This window comes from Meriones unguiculatus, chromosome 8, assembly GCF_030254825.1.
Source record: "Meriones unguiculatus strain TT.TT164.6M chromosome 8, Bangor_MerUng_6.1, whole genome shotgun sequence".
Taxonomy (NCBI): domain Eukaryota; kingdom Metazoa; phylum Chordata; class Mammalia; order Rodentia; family Muridae; genus Meriones; species Meriones unguiculatus.
The window spans coordinates 58,776,840-58,803,674 of NC_083356.1; the positions used below are offsets into that span (position 1 = coordinate 58,776,840).

The 26,835-nt window shown below is 37.4% G+C and overlaps 1 protein-coding gene across 6 annotated transcripts in view; it reads left to right on the forward strand.

Moving 5' to 3' along the window:
• Window positions 1-26,835, forward strand: part of Angpt1 (angiopoietin 1) — a 255,633-nt gene that overhangs the window by 171,337 nt on the left and 57,461 nt on the right. For 5 of the 6 annotated variants that reach the window (XM_060389490.1, XM_060389491.1, XM_060389493.1 and 2 more), the window contains exons 4-5: window positions 3,938-4,170; window positions 25,940-26,067. In XM_060389490.1, coding sequence (XP_060245473.1) covers window positions 3,938-4,170; window positions 25,940-26,067 — 361 coding nt within the window. The remainder of the gene's footprint in view (window positions 1-3,937; window positions 4,171-25,939; window positions 26,068-26,835) is intronic. The other variant, XM_021644101.2, reaches the window with a different exon arrangement.

Here is a 26,835-nt window from a genome sequence, read left to right on the forward strand (position 1 = left end):
TATCAACTATAATGCCTTAAGAATCAAAGCACAGACTGAAGAAATGGATCAGTTGTTGCTCTTAGACAAGACCAAGCTCAGTTCCAGACACCGATATGACAACTGAAAATCCTAATTCCAGTTTCAGAAGAACTGATTCTCTCTCCTGGTCTCCACAGTCACTACACGGGTAGCGTGCACACACACACACATACACGTAGAACACCAACACACATCCAACAAAAGTAACTCCTAAAAGAACAATTAGAGGAAATAAGTGCTATACAACTTATGATAGTATATTACAAATGTGTTAATAGCCAGAGATTGTCGAAATCTTTTTGGAAAGTGAATCTTGGATTCAAGACATTTTGTAATTAATGGGGAAGAAAGGTTGACTTCCAAGGTGCCCAACAGCTCATAGGTAGAAGCAAAGAGAAAAGTGTACTGGAAAACACAAATTAAGAGCAGATGAAAAAGAGGATGAGTACCTTCGAAGGAGAATGAAGGGTCACAAAGAGAAAGTCACTCTGAAAGAATCTAAAAGATTATCACTCATATAAAAGATTAATACCTCAGTACGAGAAAACAACTGAACTGTGAGAGCTGCTGAGGAAGACCCGAGTGAAGAAATGATGTAGGGACATTCCCAGGACAGATAGTATCCTGGTAGAAAATGCTTTCTCAGAAACTTTAGCAATTCAATGTGACAAAATGTCAGTATTCTTGTAGCCAGAAAGGTGCTGCTTTGTTTTCCCAGTCCTGCTAGGTATCTGTGACCAGTGTTTTCTTGCATCCTGATGACCAGTGCTTCTTCATCTTCATGAATATATTTTCTAAGGTGACAGAGTGAGTTGATGCCACTTGATTCCTGGAAGTCATGGTACATTAACAACATTTTAGTACATTATGAAAATAAATGTTCTTTCCAATATGCTAGTATGTATCATTTTACAAAGGAAAAGACTTCTCTTCCACAATCCAGTATCCACGACTGTTTTCTTTGGACTAGGAGTTTCTTTGATCAACTTTTTATTCTCATATATTTCCAAATTACACTGAAAAACAAAGTAAAACAAAACAACCGATGTATTTTATTGACATCTCCAGTAGTAGCCATGCCCAGTATATGTGCTGATCTTGTACAGGCACATCAGAAACAGAAGTGGAAAAATATTGATGCAAAATATGAAAAATGTATTATGGTGGAAACAGAAGTTTCTTGTTGCTTATGATTTTTCTCTGAGGCTTGCTGTCTAAAAATAAATCCTTACTGTAGAAATACTGCCATCTTATATTCCACATAAATGTTGGTACTTAGCAACTAATAAATATGTCTTATAACTAGAACCTGATATTGCCTGCTAATTAGAAAACCTGGAAGGCCAGTTCTAATTTTCCTTTTGGGACAAAAATGTTTATTTAGAACTTTCATCCAGCATCACATGACTCCTTAGCTTCCAAGTCATGAGCAATACATATACAATCATCATTTTAGTAGTTAATGCTAAAGGTTTCCCAGTGGTATACCATAACTCATGTGAATCTGAGGCACAATTTTTTAATAAATTAATGACTCTAAATTGTGGAGTCATGTATCTGATCACTACCGCTCAAATAGGAGCAAATGTAACTAAAGTAAATTAAAATGAGCTGAAGCATCAGTTGTGGTTAATTCTCAGATCAAAAGCCAAATATCTCCAAGCAGAGAGGAAGGCTCCTTTACTACCCTGAGCAGTGAACTCACCAGATAACTAGTAAGCTAATGTCATTTTTAACCAATACGAAAAATGGAAAAAGTGGGTTCTCTAGGAAGAAGAAAGGGGCTGTCTCTAACATTGACTCTGTTGCCTGTTTTTCAATCACTTCCCCTGGAAGGGCTGCCTTGCCAGGCCACAGGAGAAGAGGATGCTCTAAATCCTAATGCACCTGATGTGCTGGTCTGAATTGGTGGGGGGGGGTGGGAGTGGGGTTCACTTTATCTGTGAGTAGGAAAGGGAGGAGAGGGGGAGGTGGGAGGTAAGATGGGAACAGGAATGGAGAGGAGGGAGGGCCTACAATCAGAATGCAAAGTTAATAAATAAATTAATTAATTAAAGAAGAAAGAAAAGAAAACAATTGACTACATTTTTCCCTCCACCCCTCTTTCTGTCTTGTTTTTTAAACCATGAGTTTCTCTAGCAGCAACAAGTTCTTGGCACAGAAGAAAACACTGAAAGATACTGCATCATTCCTAACCCACAGAGATATTTTCTTTCATCTTACTCTGGCTTCCTTGCCTAACCCTTTCACTTCTAGACAGATTTAAACAAACAAAACTGACCATCACTATTTCTCCTACTTACTTTACAAATTGAGGCTCCTATATTGCTCAGCAGAAGCTAGGGGTTCTTTCTGTATAGGTATCTATTAAAAAGAAGGAAACTCAAGAGAGGAACATGGCTTCTCCTCTTTGGTGTTAGTCAGTCTTGGCTCACTTCCAAAAGTTCTGTGACTCAGGCAGGTCTCACACAGAGGCCCAGCTTCCCGGCAGCTGCTCTGCTGTATACTGGGCCACATTCTTCTTTGGAGAGCAGATTTGTTAGCAAAGACCTGGAATGTCCCTGAGCATTTCTTGCCACACTTATTCATCTAAGCAAAAGACGATCAGATGTTATATCTTGCCCCTTAGCGCAAACAGCTGGAAAGTCTGACTTTTCAAACACACTAGATTGTATAATTTAAGTATTAAGTTTAAAACATTCCCTGGTGTCTTCTTTTTGAAGACTTAGAGGAATGATTCAGCTCTATATTTCTCCAAGGTAAATTAAGTGCCCATTCTGGGTGTGCTGCCTTGGAATAGCACCTTGTAAACTGAGGAGTGCTGGAACTGACTGAGAACAGAACTAAGGAAACTGAGTAAGCCAGTCCCCTGAAGAATACTAGTATATTACACACTCTATAAAGCACAAAATGCCTTTTATTTCACGTCAGTTACTCAGGTCCAAAAGTGCTTCTGCGCTCTTTGTCACTTTTCCTGCACACTGCACGAGGAGAGTATCGTTTGAAGAATGTTGGGAGAAGCATCGAAGGCTGCATGGCTGAGCCAAGCACTCCATGCTTCTCTGTAAGACTGATGTGTGCGTACTAGGTTCCTCCTTTCCTGAGCCACCTGCATACAGATTCCAGAACGCTGGTGCTTTTAGGTCTCACCCAGAACCCTGGCTGCACAAGGAAGGTGTGCTAGAGGTTGTGGTAACTTAAGCTACATTTATTAAGGAACCATTTATTTTCTGGTCTTGTAGAACCTGCCTCAATAGATTCTTACTTGTCTAAAGTTTCCTTTTATCCACATCTTCAGCATTTGATACTATTTTCTTTTTTGTAATCAATTGTGTGTGTGTGTGTGGGTGTGTGTATCCTATGTGTACGCCTGGGTCGTTGGAGGTGAGAAGAGGCATTCCATCTTCTGGAACTGAAATCGCAGGTGGCTGTGAGCTACCATGTGGGTACTGAGAACAGAACGTGGGTCTTCCATAAGAGCAGTAAGTGCCCTTAGGCATTGGGGCTGACTGTTGCTGTTCTCTTCATGATGAAATTCTGCCCAAGGTGAAATCGCATCTCAGGATAGTTTTGATTTGTGTTTTTCACACGACTTACACTATATAAATTTTTGTCTCTTAAAAAAAAAGGACTTTTATGAGCCAGCAAGATTGTTCAGTAGTAAGGTGTCTTAATACCAGGCCTAATGATTGAGTTCAATCTTCAGAACCCATGCAGCGGAAATACGTCATTGTCCGAAATCTGTGAATTCACCATGACGTGTATGAGCACATGTGCATGTGCACACACTCACGTACCCCACATGCACATATAATAAATAATCTAAACTTCTAGCTTTACTCTTGGGAACAAGTAGAATTACAGTACTTTTTCTCTAGCATTGTAAGAATTAAGATTTATTTTTATTTCCTTGTAGTTTACTAGAGCATAAAATCTTAGAAATGGAGGGAAAACACAAAGAAGAGTTGGATGCCTTGAAGGAGGAGAAAGAAAACCTTCAAGGCTTGGTTACTCGTCAAACATTCATCATCCAGGAGTTAGAGAAACAACTAACCAGAGCCACCACCAACAACAGCGTCCTTCAGAAGCAGCAACTGGAACTCATGGACACAGTCCATAACCTTGTCAGCCTTTGCACTAAAGAAGGTGGTAAGAGTTCTTTCCTTCCTTTGGCTATGGAAATATTTTCTTTCATGCAAGCAAGTAAAGGTTTGCGTACTATTTCTTCCACTGCACTGATGCCAGTGCAAATTCTGTAGACAGACCTTATTCTGAAAAACATTTTATAAGTTTTAGTTGACAATTTTCAAGCTCTCTAAGTACAGAAAATTTATTTTTGAGTTTGTGAATCTGCAGTATCTTTCTAATAGAATTTTGTAAATTCACCTTTCATTCTTGGTATTGTGTATCCTTGATAAAATCTCTTATGCCGTGAGGGTTATATATTTGGCATTATGGGTGTTAGATATCTATGTATAGGGAAGAAATTAGGTGATCCTTAAAATTAGCTCAGAGTTCTGGGGGAGTTCCTGTTTCATAAATAATTCTAATTGTTTCCATTTTTAGGAAAGAGGAGAAGGGATGCTATTACATGTAGAGAATAGAGGAAAGAAACAGCCCTCAAAATTTATTATAAGGAAAGATGGTTCTAAAGTAGCCATTAAGATCTTTTGTCCTTGATCCTATCCAGAGATGTAACAGATATATCAAATGGGATGTCTTTGTGATGATGCAACTTACAATATTCTATGATTTGAGTATCTGGAGCCGTATAAGCACACAGCTGCAAGTCAATGTGTCTTGAAAAGATATCCATCCATTTATCATTTTTTCTTTATTCTCTGTGTGGCTGATGAACGTGTAAATATGAGCATTTGTGTGTCATACTGTTCACATATAGAACAGGGACCAGCTTCATGGAGTTGCTTCTTTGCTTACACATCTACATGAGTTCTGGAAATCAAATTTATGCAGGAACCCCCTTTTTCTTTTGAGCATCTTGTCCCATTTCCACCCAACCATTATAAAAGCGATGTCACTTTGCACATATCCAGTTTAAGCAGAACCCTGACCTACAGTACAAGGCTTGAAAGTTTGGTGCACGGGTCATCTCGTGCAGTTCTGCTCTGCAGTCAGTCTTCTGAGTGGAGTGGGGACTGTAATTGGATATGACTGAGAGCGCTGTTTACATCTGAAACTGATAGTAGTCGTTGAGCTGTGGCTTATGTGACCACTCACATCGCAGTTCAGTGTGAGCATGCAGAGTGGTGGATCCTTGACTCATGGTGCTACGTAAAAATACAGCTCTGCTTCATACTTTCATGTGTAGATAGAAATACACACAAGATAACTTACATGAAATGATCTTGTTTTAGAGACATTTCACATTTCTCTGTTACACTCCATTTCCTCACATTGTATCTTCTTTAGATAGTCTAAACAAACCTCAGAGATATTTCGTAAAGAACTTGTTTTAAACAGTGAGTCCCTAGAGCTCCATTTGGGTGTGCTCAGTAATGTGATTGGGAAGGAAAAAACCTGCTAATCAGACAGAGCCTGCCAAACTCTGAACTAGAGTCCACTGGAAGACAAGCATGGTAGGATATTGCCAGGGAATTTTAATAGAGCTCATGAGTATTTATAAATTAAGTATTAATACGAGACATATCTATTCTCATATTGAGATGAATACATTTGGAGAAAGATTGAAAACACATTTTTTTCTTATCATCCCGAGACTTAAGCACACAGAGTTGGGTAGTGTTTTGTGCGTGATGTTAGACATGTTCAGCATTTGCAATTCTCACAGAGCTCATATATCTGCCTACTTATCAGAATTTAATTTCATCCCCCAGTGTTTGTCTAATAAACATGTCTTTACACTGGTAGAAGCATGGAGTGTGGATTGAAAATTTTTGCCTTGATTTGAGGTTTGACTCTATACGAGCAGCCAATTGTTTGCTTTGTCCATTTACTGAAAACTTATGATAGCAGATATGACAGGTGCCACGCTGAGCATTCACTTAGGGTGGGAGAGAGGTGTCCGCATCTGCTCCACGATTTGAACATCTAAAGAACTGTGGCAACAATAACACAGATTGAATTGTCTGACACTGTAACACTTCCAATATATTTCTTCCTTCTATTGATGCAACCATAAAATAAACCATGTCTCAGCTGCAAGATTTAGGACTTCGTAGAGTACTGGCTGATTCTCCACTGCGTTTTTGTACTCTCCTATCCGCAGACCTTGTTTCCTGTTAGTTCATATTGCCTTTAATCTTAGTTTCGTATTCTAGCCACCGCAGTTTGCATCAGAGGTACACACCTGGAGTAACTCTAACTAGCTGTCTAGCAAGATGATTTTTTTCCCTATTTATGTACTTTTATTTTTTAAATTAATTTTTTATTATTTTATTTTAATTACAGTTTATTTACTTTGTATCCAAGTGTAGCCCCTCCCTTATTCCTTCCCAATCCCACCCTCCCTCCCTCATCTTCTCCCTGCCCCTCTCTAAATTTACTGATGGGGGAGGTCCTCCTCCCCTTCCATCTGATCCTAGCTTATCAGGTCTCTTCAGGACTGGCTACAATGTCCTCCTCTGTAGCCTAGACAGACTGCTCCTCCCTCGGTGGGTGAGGGGGTGTCAAGATGTTAATCCTCTTCGCATTTAAAATTTCATTTGAGCCATAGTCTTTAGTTACTGTGCATTTAAATGTTAAAGTGCAAAAAAAATATAAGTTGCTAAGGTGAATTTATTTCATTTTAGTTATGAAACACATTTCCAACTTTTATTTTATATTCAAAAATGTATTTACTATACAGTTTTATTATTTATCAGATGAGTATATGAAAATATTTTACTTTTTAAATTCAGATGCATACAAATATTGAAAATTAATATACCACAATATAACATTAAATTTCCTTTAAAAAAACATTAAAAAGTCAAACAGTGTCATAATGCAGAAGTTATGGAAAACTCACAAAAATTCAAAAAGTTAATTTTGGGTTCCATTTAATTCAGTAATTTGGGGCATGACCTCAAATATAATGCCATACAACCCACAAGAATAAATTCTTTGTGAATTTTCTCTCTCTGATGTTTAGGTAGAAAACATCAAGCAGGAGAAATTTGCCTACCCTGCCATGACAGGGAAAGAATTAAACAGATTGTTTGATATAAAGCAAAGCACACGGTCTCTACGACAGAGATCTGGCACTGAGTTTTCATCATACCTTCTATCTCTCCTGAGGAACAGAATTCCTTAAACAAACGTTAATTAGGCATTATTTGTAAGCAGGACTTTTTCAGAGCGCATCTAAACGCGGTGGTCTAGGTTCACTACTCGGAATTATCCTGCTGCTTCTCCTAGCCCAAGTCTCCCGATACCTAAAGCGGGATCACAACTTTAACCTAAGGTGTTCATGGGTAATCATAAATAAATGCAGTTTGCATGCTGGATAGTTCACATTTGCACGAGAAGCAAGTTTATACGTTTTACCACAAAGAAATAAAATTATGTGATAATAATGCATTAACGTTCCATGGCAAAAGTGTGTCTAGTACACAATGAGCAGAAATGTGACTTTCACAAAGAAAAAAAAAATCTTTTGGTAGAAAAACTCTAAACACATCTTTCCATAGAGTGAGCATTTTCATTTTATAATGCTTTCACACTAGAAAATGTTATTCCATAAGAACCATTTACCCTAAATGTTGCTAAAAAAAAAAAAAGTTCAAAACAAAACAACAAAAAGCCATACTTTCAGGGATAACCCAACAAGCTTTCCTCTGCACTGGGCAAGGAGCAGTGATATCATAGGCCCGTAGTCATTCCAAAATGCATCTTATCTTTTTTCCTTTTTCTTTCTTTCTTTTTTTTTTTTTTTTTTTTTTTCTACTTCTGATATCACATTTGTTTTTGTGTACTCTTTGCAAACAGTTGATCACATTTATTCTTAGGCACATTACCCACTAGAGAAATATTGCCTTCACTGTCATTGCAGTGTCAGAGGTTAGCTGGCTGCTCCATGCTTTTTTGCCATGTCGTAGTTACTGCTAGAATTAAACAGCTCACACTGACAGTGGCATGGAAACTGTTTGAAATGCTTTAGAGAGGACAAGTGAACACCGCAACTGCCACCAGTTCTCACCAGTCATTGTCACCTCTACACACCGGTGATTAAGAAACCATCACACACGTTGGAAGCAGTAGAAACCACATCATAACATGAAATTGAGAATTAAGTTAATGACAAAAATGCAAAAAAATAAAAAATGAGGAAAGAAATGAAAAACTGGAAACGGAATCACTATTTAGGCCCATCATAAAGTGACACATTCATTTTCTCATTGTTCAAGTCAGCTTGGAGTGCAAATCTGCTGTACTAACAGGTGATTCATGAATTTAGTCATTTAAACATAGTTTTGTAATGATTACCCTTTTATAATTCTCTTCTGAGGAATAACAATGATTATTTGTTCTTATGGAGCAAAAATTTGATAAGTACCTACCATGTCCTAACACTGATATACCTGGGAAAAAAATAATATATTTTTAAATTATTTTTATTTTTATTAATTACAGTTTATTTAGTTTGTATCCCCCCTGTAGCTCCCTCCCTCCTCCTCTCCCAATCCCACCCTCCCACCCTCTTCCTTACCTGTGCCCCTCCCCCAGTCCACTGATAAGGGAGGTCCTCCTCCCCTTCCCTCTGAACCTAGTCTATCAGGTCTCATCAGGAGTGTCTGCATTGTCTTCCTCTGTGGCCTGGTAAGGCTGCTCCCCTTTCAGAGGGAGGTGATCAAAGAGCAGGCCAATCAGTCTCTGTCAGAGACAGTCCCTGTCCTCATTACTATGGTACCCACTTAGACACTGAACTGCCACGGGCTACTTCTGTGCAAGGGTTCCAGGCCATCTCCATGAGTGGTCCTTGGCTGGAGTATCAGTCTCAGAAAAGACCCCTGTGCCCAGACTTTTTGGATGTGTTGCTCTCCTTGTGGAGCTCCTGTCCTCTCCAGGTCTTACTGTCTCCTACTCCTTTCATAAAATTCCCTGAACTCTGCCCAAAGTTTGGCTCTGAGTCTCAGCATCTGCCTGAATACTTTGCAGGGTAGAGCCTTTCAGAAGCCTTCTGTGGTAGGCTCCTGTCCTGTTCCCTGCTTCCCCCCCCCTTCTGATGTCCATCTTCTTTGCCTTTCTGAATGGGTATTGAGTAAACTTATACAACTACTTTGGAAATCAATCTGATGCTTTTTCAGACAATTAGGAATAGTGCTTCCTCAAGATCCAGCTATACCACTCCTAGGCATATATCTAAAAGATGCTCAAGTATACAAGACATCTGCTCAACCATGTTTGTAGCAGTTTTATTTGTAATAGCCAGAAGCTGGGAACAGCCCAGATGCCCCTCAGTTGAGGAATGGATACAGAAATTGTGGTACATCTACACAATGAAATACTACTCAGTAATTAAAAACAAGGAAATCATGAAATTTACAGGTAAATGGTGGGAACTGGAAAAGAACATCCTGAGTGAGGTGTCCCAGAAGCAGAAAGACACACACGGTATATACTCACTCATAAGTGGATATTAGACATATAATATAGGATACTAGAATACTGCACACCTAAAGAAGCTAACCAAGATGGAGGACTTTGGCTAAGAAACAATATATTTTAAGCTTAGTTTTTAATTGGCTTTAAGGAAACTACAAGTTGACAGAAAAACAAGTGAGAATTACACTTCTGAATCCTTCTTTAGTAGTGGGACCAGATTTGCAGGCACCAGTCAAAAACATGTATTAAAATATGCTAAGGACACTAGAGAGGCTCCCATAGTTAGTTAGGTGCCTGCTTATGCATACATGAAGTCCCAATTTGATCTCCAGAGTCCAGGAGGGAAAGCTGGGCATGGGGTAAAACCCCTGTAATCCCATTGTCGGGAAGGTGGGGATAGGTGAATTCCTAGGGATCTACTAGCCAAACAGCATAGACTACTTGGCAAGATCCAGGTCAGTGAGAGATTCTACCTCAATGCACAAGGTAGATGACACTTGAGAAGGAAAACCTGAGATTGACCCCTGGCATTCACAGTGTATACACAAAACAAGTGTACCTGTACACACAAAATACACACACACACACACCACATAAAAATATATCATCACCAGGAGAGTATCACCCAGCATCTATAGACTTCTCTTAGTGATTTTATTGAATTTATTGTGGCTATAATACTCTGTAAAAACTTTATCCGTGTTAACTTTGTAATTGCTGCAACAATAGGAAGGAGTTAGTAAATTCAGCACATTTTGCAACTTACATGAGATACTTAAGAGTTTGACCCATTTATCTTTATAGCTAGAAATAATGGATCTAGTATTTAAGCACAGGTGGGTTGGAACTAAATATAGACATGAAAGCTAAGTCTTTGAAAGGAAGACAGTCAAGGACCTGCCTCCACAGAGTGTACAAATAATATGTATGTTGTCCTTTAGTCATATGAATTTAGATAGGGCTAGTACATTTAGATCAACAGGCTAAATCTTGTTATCAAGGACATAAACTGTAAAAGAGGAAGTGAGAGAGGTAAACTGAGATAAAGGAAGCTGGATAATTTTTCTATAAATCAATGGCAATCCATTGTCAGTATAAAGGGATGGAATGACCTTTGCATTTTAGAAAAAAAAATCTAAAACACACATGCAAGTAACACTATATGTACAGACCTGTGCTTGCGATAATAATTAGTGAAAAAAAGAGGCCATGAATTTGAGGGACGTTTAGGGAGTGGTATATGGGATGATTTGGAGGAAAGAAAGGGAGGGAGAAATGTTGAAATTATACTGTATTCTCAAAAGTTTCCCTAGTCACAATGTAGAAGGGAAATAGTTGAAAGCTAATGATCTGAAAGCAGAAGTCTACCTGGGAGTTTTCAAAGTTACTATTATGTCAGTAAATCTTTCAAGTATGCCAGACCTTTGAGAAGTTTGCTTACATTATTAACTCATTTCATCTCATGACAGTAGTATATGATACACATTATTACTGACTTCATGTGAAAGATCAAGAAACTAAGCCCAGAGAAATACGTGCATTCATTATAAGCGGATACTGGGAGCCAGTCAGCAAGCTGGGACCAGACCCTGGACACAGAATCCAGAATTTGCGCTTTTCTTCCCTGCACTGTGCTGAGAAAACAAAGTAGAGGTGGTGGACCTTGGGGCGAATCTCCAAGTGAGTTCCTGGGAGAGAACTAAGTTCAGAGTCAAACAAGGGCAGAGGAAAGGAAAGCAATGGCAATGTACTCATGAAATTAGAATCAACTGGAAATAACTAGTTATAAAAGTAGACTCCAAATACAGATTTCTGGGGTAACTAACTACAACTATATTAATGCCTTTTTAAAAAACAAAAACAAACAAAAAAACAAGTTTAGTTTTGAGCCACTTATCGAGGTATTCATGGTACAAGGTGTGGATGACAGAGATGCAGTCACATTGAATTCCGTAAATAACTCTAGATCACCCCAAAGACTGCTGTGTCTTCAGAGGAGACAGCCTGTAAGGTAGACATAGAAAATGCTTACTCTAACCATTTGGTGGGCCATAGATCCAACTGAAAAAATAAAAATCAAACAGATTGCCTTTTCTTACCAGGCAACCTAAACCCTCAGCACAATTACATGGACACACATTTGTTTATAATCTCAGAGAATTTATTTACTGAGGTTGTGAGCTGATTTTTTTTAAAAGAGTAAGTGTAAAATCAAATTAAGACAAGTTCAGAATTCTTTATAGAACAAATTAAAAAAGAAAAAGCAACACCAGCAATTTAGAGGAATAGGTATTAATGAACAGTGTGATGGAAAAAGATGTTAGTAATGATGTCCCCTTCCCAGCAAAAGGTAAATGGAAAGCCAACTGTTTTTACTAAAATCCCAGAGAAATCTTTGAGTGGGGATGTGACTGTGGCAGGCAAAGTTAACTACATGTTTCAGTTGCATAGACAGAAGACTATCTACATTCAAGAAACTTGAGTTTTGAAGAACAGATAAAAGAGTTTGGGAAAGGAAATGCACAGGAGAGAAACAAAAATAAATACAAAAGACATGGAAACATTAATATTCTTATTCATTAACAAGAATAATTCATTCTTAAACATTAATATTCCTTCTTTGAAATACACGTTACAAGTTATAGGAACTTCCCATGAGAGCCTCTTTAAAACATTCTTTCACATCGTCCGAGAGCTGTAATGACTGATAAGACAAATTTTTCAGTGCTCTGCATTATTTGGGATAAAGTGCCTTTCCCAGAGGCTGATTACAATGGTATGAACATGTGAGCATTATTTTAAGTCTCTGGCCTTCTTTAAAAAGGTGAACTGAAGAAGCATCTGCTTCCTTCCCAGTACCTCATAGTCCTTTGGCTCTGTTCACAGAATAACTCTACCATCTGAAAGGAATTTACCTCCTGTGTGGTGTCTATTGAGGTTGTGAAGTAAATCAACCAGTCACGGGAAGAGATAGTTTGAATTGCATGTCTCTTGAATTCAGAATGACTCTAAAAACATGGCAAGTGGTGGGAGGAAATTAAAAGTTTTTGAAAGCCTCTCAGATAAATACTGGTAAAATAGGAAATATCACTTTCATTGACTGAGTGAAATACTTGATTCTTTGCTGACCATTTGTAATGCACAATTTAACATTAGGTAGAAACAGAAAGGAAAATAAACACAGTCATCAGCTACAAACTGCAGTGAGTGCTTGTTCCCATTTAGTGGGAGAAATGCTTTATCTTGACAGAAAACTGTATGTCAAACATTTACAATTTCCGTAAAACGAACCACACTATCTAGCACTTCCTTTCATAAAACAGAGTGGCTTAAGGGGAAAGTGGTTGTTTACTTTTGAACACAGTGTGTTTCTCCTTTTAGATGGAGCATGTTATCTGCCTTTTGAAATGTAATTTCTGTAAAAAGAAAAAAAAAGGATGAATACTGTATAGCTGAACTAGTGATAACAAAATTAAAATCTCCAGTTGCTGACCTCATCCATGAACTATTTCTGAACCACATCTTTTGAGGCAGATTGAAATTGTGGTTCTCTTTTGGAATTTGAGTTTCAACTTCTGAAACTAGATGAACTATCTACAAAGCACTATCTCCTGGGTCCAGCTAGGCCTGTACATTCCCACGATGAAAGACCTCTTATAAAAGAGTTCTCTTGGTTTTCGAACAGCACGATGAACAAACTCTGTCCTGGGTTCTCTTATGCTTCCATGACTTCAGGCAATGAAGCACAAGTAGTTTCAACAGAACCTCAACAAAAGTGTTTTGGACTCAACCACACACAAACCAAATCCTGTAGCTCTTTTATGAATCCAAGTTCCACTTTTACAGCAAATGTTAGCTAATCATAAGACATGACACCTGCAATTACTCTGATAGAAAATATACTTTATTAGCATTATTCAGTAATTCAAAAAATATGTATCTTATGAACACATAAAAATATCCTGGAAATTTTTACACTTTCATAAGGGAGAATAAAGAATAAAATCTTAGATATATTACACTATATATACATTTAGTTTTAAAAACATATAAAAATATTTTAGCATAAGATTTTTCTAAAGTCAATGACAAAAGATCTTTAAAACTCTATCATACTATAAAATTTTTAAGACCTGACTGGATTGCTCAGTAAGTAAAGGCATTTAATATATAAACCCTATAACCTGAGTTCAATCTCCTGATCCCAGAGTGGACAGAAAACACCAATGCCTGAGAATTATCTTATGAGCTGTACACACATGCTGTGGCACATGTGCCTGCAAAACACACACACACACACACACACACACACACACACACACACATGAGCACACACAATAAAATAATAATAATGTTAATGATTTCAGCTCATTATTTAAATTCTGAATTTACTTTAAGCTAAAGAATTATAATGGCTTTTGTGTACTATCATGTTTTATTCTAGAGATGGCTATGGTTTAATAGTCTGAGTCAGATCATCTATGTTAAATTGTATTAACATGAGACCTGCCAAAGATGACCTGCCTTTATACTGGATTTATAAAATCAAAACTGTAAAGATAAGATCAATGTCAGGCCTCTTTTAACTTGTACATCTACATGAACTAAGATGTTCATATTTAAATATGAACATTCTAAGTATACCTTAGAATAAGTTCTTTAGGAACAATAGATTATGAACTTAGGGTTAATTTTTTTAAATTTTTATTAATTACACTATATTCAATTTGTATCCCCCCCTGTAGCTTCCTCCCTTCTCCCCTCCCAATCCCTCCTGTCCTTCCCCTTCTCCATGCATGCCCTTCCCCAAGTCCACTGATAGGGGAGGTCTTCCTTGCTTTCCATCTGACCCTAGTCTATCAGGTCTCATCAGGAGTGTCTGCATTGTCTTCCTCTGTGGCCTGGTAAGGCTGCTTGCTCACCATTCAGGAGGAGGATCAAAGAGCAGGACAATCAGTTCATGTCAGAGACAGTCCTTGTTCCCATTACTATGGAACCCACTTGGACACTGAACTGCCATGGGTTATATCTGTGCAGGGGTTCTGGGTTATCTCCATGGTCCTTGGTTGGAGTATCAGTCTCAGAAAAGACCCCTGTACCCAGATTTTTTGGTTCTGTTGCCCTCCTTATGGAGCTCCTGTCCTCTACAGGTCTTACTATCTTCCACTTCTTTCATAGGATTCCCTGCACTCTGCCCAAAGGTTGCCCATAAGTCTCAGCATCTGCTTTGATACCCTGCAGGGCAGAGCCTTTCAGAGGTGCTCTGTGGCAGGCTCCTGACTTTTTCTCTGTTTTCTCCTTCTTCTGATGTCCAGCCTCATTGCCTTTCTGAATAGGGATTGAGCATTTTAGCCAGAGTCCTTCTTCTTGATTAGTTTCTTTAGGTGTACAGATTTTAGTAGGTTTAATCTATATCATATTTCTAATATCCACTTATGAGTTAGTATATATCCTGTGTGTCTTTCTGCTTCTAGGACACCTCACCCAGGATGATCTTTTCCAGTTCCCACCATTTACCTGCAAATTTCCAATTAAAAAATGGGGTACAGAGATAAACAGAGAATTCTCTATAAAAGAATATCGAATGGCAGAGAAACACTTAAAGAAATGCTCAGCATCATTAGTCATCAGGGAAATGCAAATCAAAAGGACCCTGAGATTTCACCGTACACCCATCAGAATGGCTAAGATGAAAAACTCAAGTGACAATACATGCTGGAGAGGTTGTGGAGAAAGGGGAACCCTCCTCCACTGCTGGTGGGAATGTCAACTTGTACAGCCACTCTGGAAATCAATCTGGTGCTTTCTCAGACAGCTAGGAATAGCGCTTCCTCAAGATCCAGTTATACTATTCCTAGGCATATATCCAAAAGATGTTCAAGTATGCAATAAGGACATTTGCTCAATCATGTTTGTAGCAGCTTTATTTGTAATAGCCAGAAACTGGAAACAACCCAGATGCCCCTCAATTGAGGAATGGATACAAAAATCGTGCTACATCTGTACGATAGAATATTACTTTGCAATAAAAAACAAGGAAATCATGAAATAGGGTTCAGTTTTAAGAAGAGATGCAACTGTGGAAAGATGTATGGCTGGTTATTTAAACTTGTAGACTCACAAATACACACAGCTAATCTCAACCATAATAAATCCTCAATCTACATACATCTGACTTAGATATTTCTTGCGGAGTTTCTGCAGCTGTTTGGTATGCCATCTGGAAGGCAGTCAGGGTGGTATAAATAGAAACACACATACACACAAACACAGAGAGAGAAAGAGAGAGAAAAACACAGCAAGAGGAGAGAGGGAGGGAGGGAGGGAGGAAGACAGAGACAGACAGAGAACATCAGCTGTGATGCTAGGTAGCTTAAGGCAAAATATCACACACCCAAGAGCTTGCCTGGTGTCGTAAACCAAATTCTACCTCTTCACGGTTTGAATCAATAGTTCACTATCTTCTCCTAATGCCTTAGGAAACCCTGTGATCAGAATGGAACCGCATGTCAAACCTGCATGAACAGTCAGGAATTCAAGTTTATTCTGTCACCAGTGTCAGAGGCGAAATGGTGGTCACATGTTAACAGTCAGCCTTATTTTCTTTAAAACCTTGAACATGGGCTGGAGAAATGGCTCAGTGGTTAAGAGCACTGTCTCTTCTCCCTAAAGGACACCAGTTCAATTCCCAGAACCTACATGGCAGCTCACAACTGTCTGTAATGCCAATTCCAAGGGAACTGAAACCTTTACATGAACACACATAAATTAAAATTTAAAAAAGAAGCTCTATAAAACCTTGGAGACTTCCTAGTGCATCAGTATTCAGAATAATTTTGCACTGACTGTGTGCTTCTAGCATTTCCTGGGGATGGACGTTCATTCCATTTTAATACATTTTGCTGAAATCAATTATTTGTCCGCTCATAACAGAGCATAAAAATATGCCTTTTAAGCTTTCCCACATGTGGGGAATTTTTTTTTTTTTTTTTTTTTTTTTTTGTTGTTGTTGTTGTTGTTGTTTAATCTAAAATCAGTACAGTTCTGCCAGGCTGAAAGCATTACATGGAAAATTAACACATTTGAAACCTGGAATATCTTTGTTAATGAGTGACCTTATGAACAAATGGCAGGGGTCACATGGCATACATAATTGCCTGTAGGGGGCCCAAAGAGAAAATACAGAATGGGAACAGGACAGAAGCCTACCACAGAAGGCCTCTGAGACTGTACCCAGCAGGATATTGAAGCACATGCTGAGACTCATAGCCAAACTTTGGGCAGAGTGCAGGGAATCTTATCAAAGAAGGGAGAGATAGAAAGACCTGGAAGGGACAGGGGCTCCACAAGGAGCACAAAAGAACTGAAAAATCTGGGCTCAGAGGCCTTTTCTGAGACTGATACTCCAACCAAGGACCATGCATGGATATAACCTAGAACCCCTGCACAGATGTAGCCTATGGCAGCTCAGTGACCAGGTGTGGATCCTAGTAAGGGGAACAGGGACTGTCTCTGACATGAACTCTGTGGCTGGCTTTTTGATGACCTCCCCCTGAGTGGGGAGCAGCCTTACCAGGCCACAGAGGAAGACAATGCAGTCACTCCTGATGAGACCTGATTGGCAAGGGTCAGATGAAAGGAAAGGAGGACCTCCCCTATCAGTGGACTGGGGGAGGGTTATGGGAGGAGAAGAGGGAGGGTGGGTAGGATTGGGAGGGAATGAAGGAGGGGGCTACAGCTGGGATTCAAAGTGAATAAATTGTAATTAATAAAAAAATATATTAATAAAAAGGTTTTGGCAGGAGGAAACATTAGCAGGGGTGAAAGGGAAGCAGTAAATGGTGGAATGAGAGAAATCAGAACACATTATCTGCATATATGAAATTGCTAAAGATCAAATTTAGTGAGAAAAACTGTGTTCAAATAAATCATCCTAATCACACTAAAAAAATGAAAAAATTAATGGTTATTTTATTACACAAAGTTAGACCTCCATTCATAATTTTTAGCCAAATGCTTTTGTTTTGCTCTTATTTTAATACTGGAGATGTGAAAAGACATTAAATTTTACATATTAGTTATTTCTTCTTAGAAGGACATTGGAGAAAATACATAGATATACCATTCAAACTGCACTAGAACTATGTGACATTATACTTTCATATTAAAAATTTAAAAACTAGAGGTCCTTCTGTAGTGCTGTTAAACACAGAGCCTCATGCACACTAGACTACTGTTCTGCCACTGAACTATATTTTCCATCCCTAGGCTCAGCTCCAGGGATTGCTTAATTCCTAATCCCATTAGCTTTTGAAGTTGCGGATCTTCACAGAGGCACATTCTGATGAGGTTTCCCATCTCATGATCAGTTCTTCTGCCTGTGCCTCCTTTTATCCTCATGTCAACATCTATCATGTCTGCCTGTTATCACATCCCTGTGTGGCCTGCTTCCCTGAGAAAAGCCTCTACTAATTCAGAATTAAGGTCTATGTCAAACTACACCAGAAACTGGGTGTGACTTTGCAGTTGAGAATAGTATTTCAGGGGTGTCTACATCAGATGATCTATTGGAGTTTCATTTCAGCTTGGCCAGACAACAAAAGCTAGCAAACCACAGCCATATTTCTCATCGTCATAGTTACTGAGCTTTGCCACTTATAAGTTTTAATGAGATTAAACAGCATCAGTGGGCCTCAATTTATATAAGTAATGTACCCCATAACTCCTTGGAAGACATTTATGAGGATGGAATGAAACACTTAAAACAAACTGTACATTCGAAATTCAGAAATTAGCATCTGGTAATATTCAATGAGCACTAGTTGATTTTATTATATTTATATTTATTATATGTTTATTTGTATTTATTATATTTTATTATATTTAAGAATTTATAGATTATCTAAATATTTCAGATAAAGCTTAAATAGTTCATTGTTTCAAATTGTGCTAATGGAAATAATAATTCAGTAAGTAAATACTATTTAGGTTTGGTTTACCTTATGCTGCAGTCAGAGAGAATATGTGGACCACCAGCAGCTTTGGAAAGAAACATCAGCTAACTCAACTCAGACCTCAGATTAAGAGTGTTTGAAAGTCTGTATGTATTTTGTGATATATATACATATATATATATCCAGTTACAGAAAAGGCATATATATATACATATATACACATATATGGCTTTTAAGTTTTCCCACATGTAGGGATCTTGTGTCTTTCAGGCTGAAAACATTATATGGGAAATTAACACACATGAAACCTGAAATATCTTTGTTAATGAAGTGACCTTATGAACAAATGACAGGGGTCACACAGCTTTCGTAACTGCTGTAGGGGGCCCAAAAAGAAAATAAAGAAAAACAATTTATGAAGAATGAATGGTTATTGTTATTAAACTAAGTATGTAACTGTGTATATATCCAATTTTCTATAGACTAAAATTTTCACACAAAGCTATCAATCCACAGGTACTACCTTTCAAATCCTTGAATGTGCACTTTAGATGTGACAGAAATACCATATTACCTCTAGCATAAAACCTGAATGTATTCTTGTAGATATAAATATTTGTGCATCTACTACAACATCACTGGGAAGTTGCTTTCATCTTCATATCTATGTTTACAAAACACTGAACTATGGGCTACTTGTAAATTACTCATGTTTTCACACCCTTGTGATCCAAAGAAGTATCTTCTTCTACTTCCGAAAGTGCCTTTAAATTATTTAGATTATTTAGATTTCTGGGGAACATTTTCAAAGTGGAGGTCTTAATAATTGGTTTTTTGTACCAAGCTGTTGAGAAATGGCTAGAAAGAGAAGCCAGTGTTTTCACCTTTTCTCGGGAAGCAAAGCTAGTGGATCTCTGTGTCCTCTAAGGTGGCTGTGATTAGGAATTAATAAGTCCACATTCCAGGAAGTTTTTTCTTGAAGGTTCATCTGAATTGAAGTGACCCTCTGCCTCAGCTTTTGTGGCCCTTCGCTGAAGTCAGCTGGGTGGCCGGTATACCATCTGGGTTGAAATTGGTTGGTAAAATCAAGGGAAAAGCAAGAAACACTCAACAGCTGTTGGTCTCAGTTTCCATTTGCTTGCCGACTGAATGTTGCCTGGTGACAGACAGACATGCACCTGCTCATGTTCCTGTTCTTCCTTTTAGATGACAAAGATTTGGTTGTACAGATAAGGATAAATGAAAAGAATGAATAATGACCCTTTCCCGAGACTTTCTAGATTTATTGCTGATATCTGCATGAGTGAAGTCTTTGAACTAACATCCGAGGCTCTTAAACCTTACCTCCGTTAAGCTGTTCTGCAGGTTTTATTATTTTAAGTGTTATCTCTTTGAGGCAGCTTTCCTGAGTCTGCTTGGCAGATGGAGTTCATTCTCCTTGAAAGCTCCCAATGCACTTGACATATGTCTTTACGATAACAATTACCTGCATTCTTTCTTTTTGATACTCTGTTTACACTAGTAATACAATAGCCCTAGAGGCTGGAGTTGCCAGCCATCTTGTGACCAGGTAGAGAACCAACAAAAGTGACTCATAAGGAAGGTAAAGAAACACATTTCTGGTCACACTATTGGAAACATGATCATGCCTTACCTAAAGTTACCTTTGGCTTATGCCAGTAGGAGCTGAATTTTCTTCTGTCAAGAAATGTTACGTATCATAGATTCAACTATCATGAAAGATCTGCTGCTACTATAGGTAGCCCCTACATTCAGACTGTGATTTCACTGAGGACATGTTTCACAATCCTTATGTCTGTAGCCTAGACAGAAGTTTACATGTAGAAGGTGTCCAATTAATGTGGGTTGAGTTAAAAGACAAGAAAAGACAAGAAGTAAAGAGAATAATTATAGAACCATAAGGAAGTTGGTTTTTTATTTCTATTTTTATGTATTTTTCACTGATGACAGCTGGGAGAAGAAAAGGGATCAGTAAGAAAAAGAGAGAAAATGGAATTTGGCAGGTTGGCTAGCCTAACATGAATGAAAGCCAGACTAGCAGGAGGGACTGCCTGACAGATAAATAGAAATAAGCAGTGTGAAATCAAGAGGCATGTAAATATGCATTTAAAAAATCTTTTATATTATAATCACCTCTGAAGTACTTTGAAGCCATGATATAGTGTGTAAAAGTAAATATACAAGAATGAAATCCTAATACATGTGCAAATTTATGTGACATGCAGGTAAACAAATAAAGAAGAAAAAGGAAATGAACTTAGCAGCAGAGACAGTGTAAAAAGGGAGGGAAAGAGGAACAAAGTTTTGAAGTACAAAGGAATGTCAAGCAGGACACATAGTCACATTGCTTTGATCCTCATAAGAAACCAAGTGGATACATAGATTCAATATAAAGAGTGACATAGGAAAAGACTGAGATGCAGTATTGAAAAAAGTTGAGATACACTATGTATAAAAATATTTAAAACTCCAGAAATTATTGTAATTATTGTAGGGGTGAGAAGGCTGAGTGAGTGAGGAGACAGTGGATAGAGACCAACATAAATGCTAAATACCATCTTAGCCCTTCTTCAGGCCTGACTCACCTTCAAGGGTAGGGTAGAAGAAAATGAATTTTGAGAGGAGGCAGATTAGTATAGTGGGATTCAAAGACTGCATTAAATGAAAGATATATCCATTGGGACTAAAGAATAGGAGAGGAAAAGACTATCATACACTCAAAGAGGAAACTTTACGTAGAAAGGTCAAGTTTTAAATTCATGCACTCACATCTATTTTTACAATAAATTTAAAGTCTTTGAAAGATAGACAATGTCATCAAGCCAGTTTTTTAGATAACTCTAAAGCTCTGACTAGCTGGAGCCTCTTATAGCCTCTTCCATTAAGTTTTGTATGCCCCACTGTCATTCATCACACACTCCTCCAGGATCTGCTGGACTAAGTGAATCCCAAAACCTTGATAAAAAGTTTATTACTGTTTCTGACACATGAAATTCAAAAATTTATCCTCTTTTATTGTCTTTCTTTGTTTCTAGTAATTTCATAATATATAGGCAAGACACTAAATTTCAGAACACTCTAGTACTTAGCAATGAAATTATTCAAACAGTAACAACCAAAATATTGTCTATGTATCACAATGTTGTCATTTAATATTAAATAATATTTGAGTATTTATTATTAGATAAAGATTACAGGATACCCTGATATTACTTTCTTCTTTTTGACTTAAAGCAATTATTATACTCTAATTTAGTCAATTAATGAAATAAGCCAATTAAGTTTTTAAAGAAAAGGCCAATTCAATAAGATTGTACAATTGACCAGATGATTTCTAACTTCCCTGGATTTAATGAGCAACATGATTTGAACTTGAGAAAATAAAGACTGTAGCAGGTGCCACTCTTCTGTCTATGTCTATGTTCTGCATGTGTTTATTTCAGAAAAGTGAACAGAAATTTAATGATGCTATTATCAATGTTTTTTCTGTCATCACTGTATCAGTAATAGTTTCTCCAGTATTACCTTTCTTTACTCTGCTTTGTTTCTGATTTACATGACTACCTCTGAAATATTTATGACTACTTCACATTATAGACTGATTTTAATAAATACCCTGAAAGTCAATTTACCCATATAGATGGACTCTTCATTAAACCACAATATAAAATAAAAGTATCAAAGATATGTTGTGAATGTATATTTTCAAATAAATTCACTTTTCACTGATTTAGTACTCTAAAATGTAGCCTAAATCAAAGTTTTAAAGATAAAATTTCATAATGAATGATTTAGAAGAAACAGCTTAGTTGTTGGGGAAGGAATGTATTTGTCTTATGGAGAGATAGTCTGTCAGATTTTCAAAAATGCTGATTCAAACATGGACCAAACCAAAGATCCATGTCACCCACATTACCATAACAACAAAACGTTAACCATAGTACATTTTTCCAGATAGAGAATTTATACTACTAATTTAGACAACACTGACACAGATTCCACAAAGTAATATAACAGGCAACCTTTCCCTTCTTCCTGTTTGTGAAAATGTGTGTGAAAGAGCTTCTCTAACCACATATCAGCCCCTTCACCCACATCTTCCTGAAGTGGAAAAGCAAAGGGCACAGGAAGTGAAAAGGGAGGGAAGCGACTGTGTTCCTTCACATAAGCACATACAGGAGGACAGGAAGTAGTGTGTCCAATGAAAGAATCATTTTGTTTTTAGATAAATTACTTTCTTCTTTATTCACCCTGAAAAGAAAAATGGGTTTCCTCAACAGTTTCTGTTCACCACATTTTCCTGTGTTTTTTGTCCTTTTGTGCCATCTTAATACTTCTATGCGTACTACTTAGGGAATTTAATGAAGATATTTTTCACTTTTACACATAAGAAGGAATCAAGTATAAAGTGTTTAGGAATGATTTTGATAACTAATTGTCCATGTAGTTAATCAGAAACAAAATCTAGCAAACTGTTTCTTTGTCTTTAGATGTACTACTGACATGCCCAATGTCATTAAAAATAGCCTTTTGGGGGCAAGCATTTACCTCTATATGTTGTAAATGGCTCTTTGCACACATTTAGCAAAAATCAAGCAAACGAACAAATAAAATCCACATTTCCTCACTGTCATATGAACTTTCTGGTGTGTGTACTTATTCTGTGTTGACATAGCAGATTTTCATAGTGGTGCTTTGGATATAAATATACAAAACCATTAGTATAGGTGTTAGCTGTGTACAAACTGTAAATTATTAAACATTTAAAATTTTACATTTTGGCAACATATCTTACACAAATACTTTGCTTTCTTAAAACATAATATAGCAAATTTATAGTTTAAAATATTTACATTAATATAACTCATTCTACAAATATTAGACTGCCTATTATGTATAAGAGGATAAATATTATTCAGTTCCATTTAATAAATTCAAGCCAGTATTTTATACCCTTTTCATGCTTTACAAATCCATTTAAAAGCAGTTGGATATTTGATGTTTTGATTATATAGAAACATCATGAATTCAAGTGATTGAAGACATATTCATTAAACAAAGATACTATTACAAAATTTATTAATTAGATGAAAGCAATTATGAAAGTATTATATATTTATTAGAAAATGATAAATCATTAGTGTTTTAGACGGCACATAAATCTTTAGCCAAGAACTATTAAATGGGTCAATTTGAGTATTTTGATTTCATTAATGAGAACTTAAGAATGGAGGAAGCTCAGTGAATAAATAAGGCCCTTCTCAGTGAAGAACTCGTTAACAGTTTTGTTACAATGGAGTAATGACTGACATTGCCAAAATACTTTTTGAAGAAAGAATTTAAACATCAAATGTAATGTAGACGTTTACAGCATTAAACATAGACAGTAGTGTTATGTGGCTTTAGATTAAAGAGGTCCTAGAAACTTTTTACAAACCAAAGTCAAATCTATCAAAACAATTAGATTTTGACAGTACAAAACAGTAGCTGCATGTGGTGGTATACATCTTTAATCCCAGCACATAAGCCTCTGAGTTCAAAGCCAGCCTGGTCTACAGACTGAGTTCTAGGACAGCCATGACTACACAGAGAGACTCTGTCTCAACAGAAAGAGAAAAAGAAAGAAAGATTATAATTTATAAGCCAATTTTAAAACCTAGAAAGAAAATTTAACTGTGTTTGGTATTTTATATAATACCATGAAATTAAATCATCACACATATGATACAAAATAGGTAAATTAATAGTATTTAGAAATTAAGTTTAGGAATTTTTAAAATAGGTCACCTTAAATTGTAGAAATCAAATAAAGCTTGTAAATTTAATTAGAGCTATTCTCTATATATTCCCAGAAGTACAATAATGGCCCAAGTGTTATGAGGGTAGCCAACTCCATTTTCATGGCATTGAAGACTAACCCTATGATAGGAAAAGGATGGCTGGTACTGTAAATGTGTTCAACAACACGGTCGTGGAGTTCACAAGTCTCAGGGGTGAATCTACTCTTAGAGCGCACAATCAGCATAGTGTCACACCACCCTCTAAAAACATCCCTAACCGTAGAAGAGTGCAGCTCTCAAGCATCATTGGAGAAAGTTCTTTGTGCAGTGAAACTCATAACTTGTCAAAGTGCAGAAACAAGTGTCTGTGATGTGTTCAGCTGGAAACAGGACATACATAATCAACCCTTTTCACCAAGGCTGGGGAACCATTGCAAAAGAGAGGGTGGACAGTTCCCAAGAGGCAGATGCCAGGAAAGACGAGCAAACAATGTTTTCTGTACATGCTAGAACCACTACAATCATGGCAGCTATGATTGCCTGCACAAGACCTTCATGAGACCAAGCCAGTCAGCATTCTATAATGGAGGAAATAGGGATTCACAAGCTTATGCCCATAATTAAGGATAGTTCAGGAATTCTGAGGGGAGGAGAATCTGGTGTTTTGTTTTGTTTTTTAAGGGTGTGGTTCCTGGCAGATCAATGATGTTCCACTGGGTGACCCCACACTGAACACTGTATGGGCCTAAAGTATTGGACCATTGGACCATGTGAGCCAATAACCAAAGAAGAAGAAGGAGAAGGAGAAGAAGAAGAAGAAGAAGAAGAAGAAGAAGAAGAAGAAGAAGAAGAAGAAGAAGAAGAAGAAGAAGAAGAAGAAAGAAGAAAGCAAACTTGGGAGGGGTGGGAGGAGGGGAGGCACTGGAGGAAGTAAGGGTATGAATCAATCAAAATGCACTATATGAATGTAGGAAGTTCTCAAAGAATTAATAAGAATATTGTACTTTTAAAATGTTTTGACATAGATGAGGGAGGGAGGGTGGGATAGGGAAGGGAACGAGGGAGGGGGCTACATCTGGGATACAAAGTAAATTAACTGTGATTAATAAAAAATTATTCTGATTGCAAAGCAAAAACAAAAAAAAATGTTTTGACATTTTTTAATCCTAGGGTTTGAGGTATATATAAGCCACTCATAGAATATGCAGCTAACCTATGAAATCCCAAACAATGAAGTAAATACGTTAAACTTTTCTCTGAAATGTAGATAGGAATGCTTCATAAAATTGAAAGGAAACATTGACATAAATTGCTAAGAAAAGGAAGCATTACCATATCATGTAATTTGTCCATCAATATGACATTTTTGAGGATATAGAAAATCCAAAGTAAAGGGATTGATATAAAATTAGTTTGTAATGGGAAATTGATCCCCAGCTTTTTTTCTCAACTTTTTGGGTGGTATGTTCTATTTTTCAGTATATGCATTACAGATATTGGGTGAATGCAGCAAAGCCCTGCTATGTTTTTAGTTCATTGGGTGGTGATGATGCTGATTATTCTTATTCATACATTGTAATCTCTCTCTTTTATTTTTAGTTTTGCTAAAGGGAGGAAAAAGAGAAGAAGAGAAACCATTTCGAGATTGTGCCGATGTGTATCAAGCTGGTTTTAATAAGAGTGGAATCTACACTATTTATTTTAATAATATGCCAGAACCTAAAAAGGTAAGATCAGAATTGCCTGTTTATGCGATGTAAAGCAGATCCTGGTTGAATTGCTGTATAATCAAATAAGTTTGTGAGTTGTTAAACAATGCACATCACATACACATTGATGCACACACACACACACACACACACAAACACACACACAAACACACTCGCATGCCTCAACTGAACTTTTCTGTCCCCAGAGCGATTCTATGTTTCTCTGGTCCACGGGGGATGAAAATCATACTCTGCAGACATTCTCTAACCCCAGTACCTCTGATCTGTTAGTCACACAAACTTTTATTTTCTTCTGTTTCCTGGATTTCACAGTGCTCAGACATGTGTGCTGCATGAACCATATGCTGGTGCCACATCTACCTTTAGTGCACGGGGTAACGTTAGAAGTCATCTTCCAATGTACCAACGTGTCAGGGAGCATGAGCAAGAGAGCAGGGCAACTCCAGCGACTTACAAAATCATTGCTTCTGATAGGTGGGAGAAAAGCATTGTATCTTAACACAGGACTGTGAAAGGGTGTGCCTCTCATGCTTACTTGAGTTCAGGTGGAAGGAACATATTCATCTTTACCTTGGTCAGTGCCCAAAGTGAACTTGATTAATCAACATCTTGCTAGTCTATCTCTTTTAGAGACCCCTCTCCACATTCATACATTAACTCATCCATCTATGCCCTCATTCAATACACTTAATTAGATGCCATTCATTTGACAGCCACTGACAAAGAACATAACAGACCGAACAGTTCTCAGTGTAAGGAGAAGGC